Genomic DNA, 15084 nt, shown 5'->3' on the forward strand with positions numbered 1-15084 from the left:
GCCATATTTTACAGCGAAATAAATATATTTTATTTCTGAATTCATGGAGTGTGTCAAACATCACTGAAACACACCAAAATTATAAAATAAAATCTGAACAAAAACTATTAAAAATCATGATAATAAAACTTTATATTTCGATAATTTATATATTTACTGCTCCATTTTTATGCATATTTTACTGAAATTGTGAGAAATGTCTTGCATTAAAATAAAGCAGTTTTTAACTGTCAAAATACAAATTTTTTACGATCTTTTTTGCTGCTTTTAGTTTAACGATTTCTATGAAATATTCTGAGACAACATCCTTATTTTCAATTTGTCTTAAAGTTTGGCTGCATACCGAAGCAATATTCAAGAGTAATGTGTTTCTAATAACATGGCAACTTATTAAAATGCAGGATACGATCTTTGGTTCTTATATCAAATTACATTGTTATAATTTATGATCACTCCACACATCAATGTTCATGTATTGTATTAATTTGTATTCTGAATGTGACTGCCATATATTACACATCATTATAACAAGAGTAAGATGCGCCTGGTTGGCTCCCAGAAAATTCATTAATTAATTCATTTATATTTTGTGAGGAATAATCGAGTTGGTATTTATATTTCATCTACAGAGTTAGAGACGCTACATTAACCAGAAAGTAAAATCAACAAAGTTATCTAAATTTATTAATTTTCTGTTAAATATGGTAAGCAACTTCTGAAGCATCAATTCAGATTCGAATATTTATACTTTTGTGGGATAGAACCTGAAGAAATTACATATTTCAAGACTGCCTTCCATAATTCGTTAATGCTTCGACCTTAATCCATAACTTTTCCCATCCCCAAATATATCGTTGCTATTATGTTGAACTGTCCTATGACCAAATTTGGCCAAATGCGTATTTTTTTCAATATTTCATTTTGTTTGCAATAGCCGGTTCTTTTGGTGAAACTATCGTATCTCCAGCTGCTTCAGATGCCAAGATTATGAAAATTACCAAAGTGTGGTACAACGGTTTAGCATACGACTGTTTTGCAAAAATATTTCTGACTGGAAATATCATACATGCATGTAGTTACGATTTTATGCCCCCAGCAAAGTATTATTGTTAAGCTGAAACTGTTGCTAATGTAAAAAGTAATTGAATGGTTAAACTATTTTTACGTTTTCTGAAGAAGCGACGGTTTGGACTTACGACACTTTTGAATAATAGCAACGATATATATTCGAAATATGTATAAATCAGTTATATGCTTATTCCGGCAACTTAAATATCAGTTATAAACTGGAAATTGATTCACCTGTAAACCATACCTCATCGCTACGAATTTGTTACATGGTAATGAAATTAGAAAACGTTATGTTATATATTGAAATACAATAAACTAAAACATCCTCGAGTCTTTAAAGCTTAGTAGCCACCTCCTACCAACTATACATTCAAATTCTCATATATTTAAGGAGGAAATGTCTTCACAGATTCTAGCACTGATGTATATTTTATTATGATAGAAAAGCATTGTCCAAAGTATTTGATAAAATCTCCTCATAATTTATTTTTAGCCATAATTTTCTGAAATTCAAAATAGAAAAGGATACGTTAGTACTAGTCTAGTACATAAGACACATTTAATAAACTATGTTAAATGATTTCCTGTCATGAATCTAAACGGTTAAAATATAGAAGAATTTACTAGCATTTGTAATTTCCTGACAATATCGAAAATCGATATCCCGGTTGCGTCAGTGATAACGTTTATCACATATAATTTACAAAAATGTATAACAGAGACACATTGCAATAAAAGATTTAAATTAAGAATATCTATTATCATAAAATTGTATTTGCTCTGTAAATTTCTGCTATATTGAAACATTCAAAATAAATTCCAATTTCTATGGTGAATATTAAGACAAGTAATAAATAATAGAAAATACATAAAAAGCTGAAAGTAAATGGAGTTTCTCGAAAATCGAAATATCTTGAGATTGCCTTTACTATTAGTCATAAGTTTAAGATTTAATCATATAATTTATAACCTCGCAAATTATTAAAGTTTATTGTGATTTATTATAAAACGTAGAGTAAAATAAATTATTTAATTCTATATGAGAGAATTTCAAGTTTTGTCTAAGAAGCATGTAGAATTTATAACTCAAAGAGAGGCCAGACACGTCTAACCACGGAAGGATCATTTGAGATAACATATGAACCCCTCTGTTGTTAAAATTGCACAAACGTGTTTAACTTTTGCACTAAAATTATATCACTGTAAGGCTAGATCCGTTTTATTAATGGCATATGTTTTATAAAGTTTTGGTTATCATTATTTTAGTTTAAATGCCAGTTTTGGTTTATATACTTTTTCTCTCTTGATTGACACAAGTATAACATGTTCAGCACAATTTCAGTAGCTCAACCCACTGAAACAAACCGTATGACGTTAACAAAAAATTTTACATTGCCAGCTGAGGAAAGAATAACCGAAATTCAATTTAAGACCTTTATAAAACGGAATTAAGAGAAGTTTCGATAAAATAGATTCTAATAATTCTATTCTACACCCATATACGATAAAATAGAGAGTGTACGTCTATTTTCGATCAAGGAGACATTATACAAGAATTTATATGCCGTATATTCGGTTTGGTTTTTCCAATCATTTTTCTATGTGGTAGCTGTTCACGCGGATCTTTTCCTTTTGCATATATTTATACTCATATACAAATGTACGATAATTGCCGCGCTAATGGTTTCTCATTGAAAGATATGCATGAATTTAAACAACATGGCTGCCATCAGATATAAAGATAATGATTTAATGGATTTTATCTAGAACTGAGGCTGTCAAAAACATATAATGCATTGACTAACAGACAGATACATGTTGATAATTATGATATACATACATACATATATATATATATATATATATATATATATATATATATATATATATATATATATATATAGAATAGTTTTTAAAGATAGTGATAATTTATTTGAATTTTGAATTTATACTTGTTCGTTAATGTTCATTTGGAAGTTCCGGGGTCTTCAGCTGAACAGACGCGCACGGAATGGTAAGTCTATTTAAAAAAATAGTTTACGTAGTAAGCCTAACTGATGGGCTTTCAGTGCCATTCGGCACAGAAAGCGAAATCAATTGATACTGGTATACCTACTCTCCTCTTTGTAGTTTTACAAATGGGGACGACTGTTTTGTTTTGCGTATATTTGATACTTTCTGCGTCCGTGTTTACATATATTTAGAGATGCGTGGCTTTGGAGGGTTTTAACTCTTCTTTCTAGCAAACAGGTGCATATTGTACCCTGTTTTTTAATATATATATAAACATTACTTATCTATCTATCTATCTATCTATCTATCTATCTATCTATCTATCTATCTATCTATCTATCTATCTATCTTTCTATCTATCTATCTGTCTGTCTGTCTGTCTGTCTGTCTGTCTGCTTGCCTGTCTATCTATCTATCTATCTATCTATCTATCTATCTATCTATCTATCTATCTATCTATCTATATGTATATATATGTGTATATATATATATATATATATATATATATATATATATATATACTTGATAAAAAGAAAACGGACGCAAGCACGCACGCACGCACACGCACACACACACACACACACACACAATTTATTGTTGGATTCGTTTGAATGAAGGTATTTTAACATTCAGAGCATCAGGAATGGTTCCAGTATAACACATGCGTGTAACGTATATACTACATACAAAGACATCCATACATGCATGTGCGTATGAAAAGGGTATTTTCATGATGTAATCGAACGAGTCATCAATAATAATGTGTTTGAAACAGTTGTAGTGTCCCTTGAATCCATCTCTGTTGTTATCACACACACACACACACACACACACACACACACACACACACACACACACACACACATATATATATATATATATATATATATATATAAGATCCATGGATCGAGGTGTAGGAAGAAAGCTAGACTGAAGCAATACGAAAATATAAAAAAGACTTTCAGGGAAAATAATGGTTTATTGAGACGGAAGGCTGTGGAAGTTTTTGGGTACCGATTGAAAAAAAATTCTTATTATATTTCACAGTAGGCAACCAGAGTTGCCGGGTGTGCGAATAAGAATACAAGAGTTAAGAAATGGAGTAGATAAGATGTGGAATACATATGTTTTAATAGTGAGTGGAACCTCAGAAGTAGTAAATATCCAAACGAAGTGTATACCGCAGGCTACTCTTCAGGCCAGGGATATCATCTTGATTAAATGAAAGTTTACACTGCCGTAAAGAAGTACTTTTTAACACAAAATCCAATCAGGATGTCACACACACACACGCTTACATATACATACATACATACATAGACATGAAAATATATACATAAAAACGCATCTATAAAACAAACATGCAAATCTGTGCAGACACTAACACCAAATACTGCACACACACACACGCATATGCACAAATACCTACATGATGTTGATAAAAGTTCCAATGAAGGAGCCTTGAATCTATGTTAGAGTCCGGCTCTTTCTCTATTGACAAGAAATACAGAAATGAAACTGATTGATAACATACATACATACATACATACACACACACAAACCCACAAGCACGCGCGCACACACATATATCGAACCATATATACCTAAATACATTCAGCTGATATATATTGAAGAATTTGGTAATCGCAAATTCATTCATTACTTTCTATTATAAAGGGCAAAACAAAATCTCCAAATTATTTTATCATATTACTAATTCCTTTGTGATACGTGTAAATCCCACAGTATTTCCACCACGGTACTTTCATTATTTTATAAATCTATGGAGGTGCACTAAGGCAAGTAAAATCAAGTGATACCCTCCAAAATCTTATTATTAGAATGAATCGTGATTTGTGAAGAGGAATTCACAAAAGTATCAAATGATACCTCTAGCGCTTAGGCTAAACATTAATACATTATTCTAGATGTTTTATAACATTTGTAAATATTTCATCTTGAAACGATTTAGCAACATATAATTATAAATATCATAATATTTACAATATCTTGTTTAATGATTGAATTATCAAGCATTCCATTCTCATATGTTGTATCTCTATCTTTCGATAGTTCCTCCATTATGAAGGACACTATTATGAAAAAATATTTTCTTTAGTTTTTGTTCCAATTTAATTAATTTGACAATTATGTAGACCGAGATTGTGTTTCCATAATATTGCATAGATAATACTACTCAAATATTAATATCACTTCTGTAAATCTAACGAATCACATATATATCAATAGTAAACAATTTTTAAAATTTTTTTATTTCCCAGTTGAGTCAACAACCTGAAAAATGGTAGAAAAGCTAAAGGAATATCTATTTTGATACATCTGAGACGAGTTGCTGAGATATTATTTCCAATGAAAACTGCACCGACATGATGAAAGAGCATTTCTCTATTTTGAACTATTTGTAATCTCACAAAACATGGTTTGTCGATAGTAAAAACATTTTATTTCATCCGTTAATATAATATATACAACCCAGCATGTGATCAGTACATTTTTCTATTCTCTTAACATTCATATGAAGATCTAAGATATGAAGTGAAATTATATATTTATTTATGTACAAGATTCTTTGAACAATTGTTTTATACGAATCCAAGTGTTTTCTGTTGAAATCCTTAAACAAAATCAACAAAGAGTTATTGTAGTTGTATTTCCGTCTCAGTCATGAGCATACATTTCTTGTGAATTTAATAAGAAATTTGCAATAAATTATGGTAACGTACACGACAGCATGCAGTAGACGAGTTGGTGCAATAAATTATACCAGTAGTTGGCGGCGGGGAGAGAATAAATCTGTTAGGTTTATGTCTGTAATTGTAAGAACAATCTCACACGTACACGCGGTGCCCTGTGATACTTTCATTTAATCTAAGTCAGTTGTATTTTGTCCCGTATAGAAGCGAAATCTAATGTGTTTAGCATGTTGAATCTTATAAGAATCTGTTACTATAGGTAGAGGGACAATTCGTCGACAGACAGTTGGCCGGCAGACACTTACAGGCAGGACAATTGATCGATTGGACAATTTGCCGAAAGGACAATATTTCGACATTTTTAAAAACGGTAAAAATTACGAAAAAGTTTTTTATTAGACTTACAAATAAAAACAATTTAATTACAAAAAGATATTACGTACAATAGGCCGATATACGAAAAAAGCACAAAAAAGTTTTGTTAGTCTTACAAAAAAGAAAAAGATTTATGCTCTTTATGGCTGCTTTATATCTTCCTTAACTTTTGCAGCGTGATTTTCAATCGGCGTATGTGGATGTACGTGTGCGGAAGGAGTTGTGCTAATTTCGTCATCAATCGTTGTCAGTCTAGCACTGCACAGTTTACGATTTGCGCACCTCCAATAAGTCTTTTCGTTTTTAGTTCTATCAATAATATAGGTGTACCATTTGTACAGAAGCTTTCTGCCTCCTCGTTCCGTTTTGCTGAACTCCATAATCGATACTTTCGCATGTCGACTTATTGCCCAGTCAGCCAATTGTCCAATCGGTGAATTGCTTGTCGGCGAATTGTCTGTCAACGAATTGTCTGCACACAGTTACTATTAGAGGTTATATTTTATAACCCATTAAGTCCCACTGCTCTATAAATAGGACACTAAATGAGAACATTAAATAAGCTATATCACATTGTCTCAGTGTCCTATTTATAGGACACCGAGTATTTCCATTTCTACTTCAAGTAAAGGAGTTTTAATAATTATGTTTTTCATTTTAACCTATTTTCAATTATCTGTAAAAATTTAAAAGTAATATTAAGAAATTTAAGTACTCTGGGACTTAATAGGTTAAACATGCATGAAAAATGTTAACTATAAACTTTTTCTCAATACCCATAAAACAGTTTTAAATTAATATGTATGGAATATTGATTATTTTTAACAATTAACCATGAGAATAAAATCAATGATGTAGATATTTGTCTAAGGAGGACCTTAATACGTTTCTGACAATCTGCATTCATTATACACACGATTCATTGAGGTAAGCGGATCTTCAGATTGCGATACTGCTACATAAACACACACACACACACAAACACGTACACATGCACACACGCGCACACACATAAATATGCACACCTGTACATACACACACATACACATGTGCACCCGCACACAGATATACATATGAGCACACACACACATGCACACACGCACACACAAACACACGCACATATCTTTCAAACTATTTTCTTTTTTACTTGTTTCAGTTATTGGGATCGTTGCCATGATGGGGCACCGCCTTGAAGGGCCTCGTCGAATAAATCGATCACAATACTCGTTTTGTAAGCCTGGCACTTATTCTATTGATCTGGTTTGCTGAACCGCTACTTACAAGTGCGTAAGCAAACCAACACTGACTGTCAGCAGTCACAGTGGGTAACAAACACATCACAAAAAATCACACATAGACATACAGTCAATACATATATATATATATATATATATATATATATATATATATATATATATATATGTATGTATGAATATATAAATACGTATATATATAAACATGCTCAATCACCTCCCGAAAACAACAAACGAGGAGTCACTCTTGGTTTCTTTTGACGTGGTCAACCTTTATACAAATATCCCTCATGAATATGCGATTGAGGCAATTAAATTCTGGCTGCACAAACACCCAGAAACATTTCCTAATCGCATCAACACAACTTTCATCATAGAATCACTTAAGTTCATTCTGACCAACAATTACTTCCTGTTTGCAGACACATACTTTCGCCAAAAATGTGGTATCGCGATGGGTACTAAAGCTGCACCAGTCCTTGCGAACCTCATAATGGGTTTTTTTGAATCAACACAATATGAAACCTCACGTCAGAAATTTGGACACCTTTTCCACATCTTTTTAATGGATAACTGGAAAAGATATTTGGATGATTGTTTCATCATATGGAATGAACCCTATGAAAAACTTCTAGAATTCAAATCCATTCTTAATAACATACATCCCAACATTCAATTCACTATGGAATTCAGCAAACATCATCTCCCTTTTCTTGATCTCTTAATCATAAAAACACCTAATAACCAAATCACAACCGACATCTACCACAAACCTACAGACTCACAACAATACCTCCTTTTTAGCTCATGCCACCCAAAACACACCAAGATAAATATCCCCTTTAAGTTAGCTAAAAGAATTTGCACCATTGTCTCTGATCCAACCGCTCGAGAAATACGCTTACAAGATCTCAAAAAAACACTGTTACAACGCCAATATCCCTCCACACTCATAGATCTTGGAATAAAACGTGCCAAGGAACTTGACAAAAACACACTAAAAACCAACCAACATAATAACACACCCAACCCCAAAATACTTCCATACATCTCCACCCATAACGCCAATAACATCGAAGCATTCACCACAATTAAACAAAACCTCCCCTTACTCACCACAGACACTAAAATGAACAATATCATTAATACACACAAAGTCCTTAAATGCAAAAGGCAACACAAATCTTTGAAAACATTATTAACCAATTCCAAACTACATACACCACTTCCACCCCCATCAGTTAACAAATGTGCACGCCCTAATTGTGGCACCTGCCCTTACCTACTTGAAGGCTCTGAATTTACCTTCAAACGAGGAACAAAGTTTAAAATTAAAACCAATTTCTCTTGTTCCTCGAGTAACCTCATTTATGTCCTTACTTGCGCAGGTTGCCAAAACTTCTATATCGGACAGACGAGCCTCCCATTACGTAGAAGAGTAGCTGTCCATAAGGAACAAATAAACCTCCCTCAATACCGCCAAATTCCACTCAGTGGCCACATAGACTCTTGCGCCAGAAACAAAAACCCTAAATTCATTATATTCCCTTTCTATCAATGTAAAGACAGAATCTCCACACAAGAAAGAATCAACAAGGAGAATCTTTTCATAGAGAAATTCCAACCATCTCTTAACACACACACACCCCTCAGTGACCTTATTTCTCTATGAACAGATACAAACTTCCTGTTTGGAAAAAAAGTATCATAACTCTTAACTAAAAACACTTGTCTCCCCTTACACACACTTCCTGTTTTGACACCACATTTCCTGCTTAACACAAACTTTTAACCCTTTTTTTAAACCTAACAAAACTCTCAACTCTCATGCATCCTTATTTTTCCTACCAATTTATACATGAACTACTAATGAACTACAAAAGCTCAAAAACAATATAATGTATGGGTATATATTTTTTTTTTTTATATATTATTGTTTTATATATTATTTTCTTCATTTTGTACTTTTTGTACTTCTTTGTAAAAAAACATTTTCATTTTCCTTCTTCTTGATAATTTGCTTCATCGCAATGAAAACCGGTTAGAAAAAAATCTTTATTAAATTATGCTCCCAGTTCAGCATTCTGGCTTTTTTACATTTTCCTATAAATATGTATATATATATATATATATATATATGTATGTATGTATATATATTCTCTATCCTCTAATGCGGTGTTGAGCACCCATTCCATCGTTCTACATTTACGTATATATATATATATATATATATATATATATATATATATATATATATATATATATGGTTGTGAAATAGCAGTTGTACACATATTTATGAGAGTAACTCAGTGCTAGAGTACCGAGAGCGAAGCTAATTTTTTTTTCTATATCAGTTTTCACTATGGAACTTAGATGACTGCTGAATCAGTCTGTGAAATAAAGAACAGCATAGTTTTAAGTCATTCTAGATCTGATCCAGTATATTAATGGGTTGTGTGTTGTTCCTTGTAGCAAGTAGTAACGCTTTTTTTTATTGTCTTCTATTTATTTCTGATAATATTTCTAAGTTACATCATTGCAAGACGTATCGTATGTCGCACGCGACGGTCTACTCACCCAAAAGTAACTGACATCAAAGCCTTCAAATCGCAAATGATTCTTCCCAACTCTGTGTAGTAAATCCAAAAGAAGATCAACATTATCGATGTTGTTGATGGCTTCATCAAGCAAATTCATTACCATTGTGGCATGTTTCTCCAGGGCCATATTTTCGCGCATTTCATCGTCTGTTACAAGGTTTCGAAAATCCTTGAACATGTCTTTCAAAAAAGGTTCGGTGCGGAACATCCTGTGGACAGAAAAAAAAACGTATATTAAGACGTTGAGATTATAGAAATAACATTGTTTGAAAACTACACAAAATTCAAATATTTTATCGATCTATACAGAAATGTTATTTTATCTTTCGTAAATTACATCATTCTCTTTTCAGATAGAGTCTATTTATGCTCTTACATAGCTCAATCTACATAGCTGGAAATTCGATAGAAGATAGCCAGAGGAGAGGAAGGTTCCAATGAGATTTAAATAATGAAATTACAAGAATCCAATACGTGCATAGACATATTTCCACAGTTAATACTGGCTTCAAATTTTGGTACAAGGCCAGCAATTTTGAGGAAGGAATTAATTCGATTAAATCTACCCCAGTCCTCAACTGGTACTTATTTTATCGACCTCGGTGGGATTTGAGCAAATAATGTAAAACAGACGAAATGCCGCTAAGCATTATGTCCGGCGAACTGGCAGAACTGTTCTTGGCGGTATTTCGTCCGTTTTACGTTCTGAGTTCAAATTCCGCCGAGATCGATTTTACTTTTCGTTTGTTTGGGTTCCATAAAATAATAGTTGATCACTAGGGTCGGTGTAATAGTCTTAGTCCCTTCCTCGAAATAGCTGGCCCTCTGCCAAAATTTGGAAGCAATATTCCAAAGATATTAAAATTCAAAGATATGTTATCAAAATTTCGAAGTGATGTGCTTGTCTCAATGATTTCAACTTTATAATACTGCGGCTGGAAGGGCGTGATTTAGCATATATTTATAATACGTCAGCTGTCACACGAACGCTGAAGTCCATGCTAAAAACATGAATATTTTAAAGATTTCTGATTTTCTTATAGAAAATAGTTAACTACTCGAGTATAACTTTATAGTCGAATGTTAAAGATATACAATATATTAAAAGATTTATTGCTTTTTTAAAACCACAACTTTGGCGGGGAATAACTATTTTGAGAAAAGCATGTTCTCATGAGTGAATACCAATATAATTGAACTTGATTAAGATCAATTTCCTCCGGCTACAGAAAAGTCATTATACTGTTAGAATTAAACAACAACAACTACAACCACCAAATAAATGAAAGTTTTAATTAGGAACAATAAAAATTAAACATTTTACTTCTTTGCAAGTTTTATTATTTGGAGACAGGTAAAAATATGCAATTAGTTCAGTTAAAGACCGGAATGATTGCATTTTCTCAGACCGCAGCACAAATTTGTTACGGTTTACTTCTAAATAACGCTCAACTGTTATTTTTAAATATAGTGATTAAACTTAATTAATTGATATGCTAAAGTAATTCTTTGGAGATTCAAAGAAATCATGATGAAAAAATTGCTACATTCAAAACTTAAGAGCATCTAACTACTTGAATAATGTTTTTTTTTTTAAATTTAGGCACATGGTCAATAAATTGAATGTTAGGGGCCTAATCGATATCATCGACCCTAGTAGATGACTGGTTGTATTTTATTAATCCCGGAAGGAAGGCAAAATTTGATTCGAATTTAGCGTCAAGATTCGGAACACATGCCGCAAAGCATTTTTTCCGAAACTAATAATTCTACCAGCTTGGTGCTGTAAAACTATTCGAAAATATTTTTGATGCGTCCTGAGAGGAGGGTGTTATTTCAATAATAAATACACGCACTATTTCTATACCACATCTTCTAGATTGGGTTATTAATCTGATCTTGAGACAGCAGAACATAATATTTTTCAGCCTCTTAGCTTGGCTAGAATTTAGAATATTCTGTTTTGAACTTGGTTTCCAGGATATTTTGTGTGAAGGTTTGTGTATTAGAATCAATGCGCGAGTTATTATTGGCAGAATGACCCTCACGAAATAAAACAAAATACGTTTCAACACATGAGTTCACATCAAGAATCTCGCAAACAAAATGCACAAACGAAATATTCGAAAGTGACAGAAAATAAAAGGTAAGCTATTGTTAGCGTTTCGATACACACTCGCGTCTTGTAATACCTTCATATAAACATCACAAAACATCATTCATCTTGTATGTCTTTGGTTAAAAATTCCTCATGAATGGATAAAAGTGCTAAATACAGAATTATTCAAAATTCTGATTGCCTCTTTTTTCTTAATATACAATATCTGTACATCACTTCAAACATTCTACACCACACACACACACACACACAAACACACACCACACACACACACACACACACACACACACACACACACACACACACACACACACACGTATGTATATATGTATATGTATGTGTGTGTGTGTGTGGGGGGTTCATTACAAAAATTATTATTACTATAATTTTGTTTATCTGTAACTAAACTCTGAATAAACTGAGCTACATGCAAAGACAATCCTCAATGGTGATGTCATCTTTGTGTATTTTTAAGACTATATTACCCACATATGTTCTCCTTAAGCTTGTAGCTTTGAATGCGTCCAGTTGATTATTCTAATAGGTCAGCTGACTATTAACAGCAACGTTTTTTGGTATATCATTATCGTTGTTACCGATCACGTGTGTTCAAGTGTAGAATTAAAATCTTGGAAAACTGAGACAGTGACAATTTTAGTTCCAGAGTAAGTAATAAACGCCCCCAGAAAATATATAACGATCAAATTTTACATTATCTAATCTATATCATATGCATGATGGCGTAATAATGATTTGCCGATACTATTAATTCGCCGCTCTACATTCATGAAAATATAATTGTCACGCATGACTGAATGCTACAAATGGCTGGATAAGTTAATAGAGTCTTCGCTAATCGTTTATAAATTTATGTTCAATACTGGTGTGTGTTTCGAGGGCATTCATTAATGCCTTGTATTAGCTTTGTTAACTACTGGGAGTTCGTACGCTTCATCTGTAAATGTTGGCTGTAATAGGAATAGCTTAGGGAGACATGCGAAATTTATGCTTATTCCATGTGTTTCGTGCCATGTTAACTGAAATTAAGAAATTGCTTCCAAATGCCATTTCGAATCCTTAAAGAGTTTCCTTATTTACCTAAAGAACGTTTTCTCTTCAAGTAGTTTGTTAAAGCTAAGCACAATTATAACTACTATTTATGATAGAAATTCGTGTGTCGCAGGGTTTAGTAAGGGAAATGTTATGACATGGTCTATTAATATTTAATCAACTTCTCTTAATATACCGTTTTCTCTTGTAATTGTCAAAAAGAAATTAAATCACTATTTCTGTCAGTTGCTGTTTGATGTAAATAGCGAAAAAGCAATTCTGAGCGAACAAACATGTCGAATAACAATATTAAAGTAAGGCAGAAAGATAGAGAGATGAAGCAGATTAATATGACAAAAAAAAAAAGCATTACAGTTATATATTTTAGCTTAACGTGACTAATATTCCGAAAGAAATGAAATACAATCGTGATAATAGTAATTAATAAGAAAGAGAGCAGCACGTATTTCTTCTTTTTTTTTTATCATGAAATCTGTGAACAAATGAGAAGATATTCCAAATGCTAGTGACAATGCAGATAGAAACAAGAAGCTTAGCAATTTTCTAGTTACTATGGATACACAGTAATGCTTCATTATCGTAGTCTGGCATTCTTTAGTTTTCCAGTAGACATTTAATAAAACGGTATAAGTCAACAGCGTCAGAGTAACGCTGTATATCTTCCTCTGTCTCTATATATGTGGGTGTGAGTGTGACGTTACGTGTGTTTGTGTGTATGTGTTTGTAAGTATATGTGTATGCGTGTAACATGCACATGCGCATTTCTATATGTACAGAATGACAAACAAAAAACGATTTTGAAAGAGATTAAAGAAACTGTGGAGAACGAAGTACATAATAATAGATAGATAGGAGTGTGTGTGTGTGTGTGTGTGTGTGTGTGTGTGTGTGTGTGTGTGTGTGTGCTCGCGAGTGCGTTTTGCATACACATACATATACATAAATTCATTTACTTTATTCTATTTGTAGTTTCATTGAACTGAGAGGTACGTGCCGGGGGTATTGTCTTCAAGAGATTTGTCAGTCATATTGATCAGAGGACTTAAGCCTCGTATTAATATATCGATAATTGTTTTACCGAATTGTTAAATACAGATTGATGAAAAAAGACGCAACTCGGTACACTATTGGACAAATACATATACATATGTGCATATACTCTCTTTCTCTGTTACGTGCGCACGCACACACACATACACACACACACACACGCACATACACACACATACATATATATACTTATATAACACATACATACAGACATATATATATGTATTTGTATATATGTATATATCACTATATCAAAGTATCGACTAGAGCATCAGATGCTGTTATACACCGCCGTTCACAATGCACTTCCAATTGTGTCTTGATTGCGACGTTTGTTTCCAGTACTACGACTCCGTCAACGGGCGAGGAGAAAGAATGACTACGAACGAAACACCCATGTTTCCAGAGGTGAATTATCAAAACCTCAAAGAATTCCTCTCAACACATGGCTATGATGCTCCCCCACTACTTCTGCTCGTGATCAATACAGAATTATCCAACATCCTGATTGCCTCCATTTTCTTAATATACAGGGTGTCCACAAAGTCTGGGTACACGGGAATAACACATAGTTTAAGAAATGTTTATTTCTTATATTTAATTGTTTATGTTATGATTCTATTTACCCTATGTACCCAGACTTTGTGGACACCCTGTACAATATCAGTTCATCACTTCAAACATTCTACCCCCCTCCCCCCGCCACACACATTTATGTATGCATATGTGTGTGTGTGTGTGTGTGTGTGTGTGTGTGTGTGTGTGTGTTTGTGTGTGCGGTGTTCATAACAGAAACGTATTTTGTTTTACCTCGTGAG

General features: G+C 32.9%; 1 protein-coding gene across 2 annotated transcripts in view; it reads right to left on the reverse strand.

Annotated features, from left to right (window-relative positions):
* Positions 1 to 15084, reverse strand: part of LOC106880256 (globin-3) — a 125995-nt gene that overhangs the window by 17081 nt on the left and 93830 nt on the right. For both annotated transcript variants that reach the window (XM_014930122.3, XM_089348485.1), the window contains exon 2: positions 10004 to 10235. In XM_014930122.3, coding sequence (XP_014785608.1) covers positions 10004 to 10235 — 232 coding nt within the window. The remainder of the gene's footprint in view (positions 1 to 10003; positions 10236 to 15084) is intronic.

This window comes from Octopus bimaculoides, chromosome 3 (genome assembly GCF_046866305.1).
Source record: "Octopus bimaculoides isolate indiv1 chromosome 3, ASM4686630v1, whole genome shotgun sequence".
Taxonomy (NCBI): Eukaryota; Metazoa; Mollusca; class Cephalopoda; order Octopoda; family Octopodidae; genus Octopus; species Octopus bimaculoides.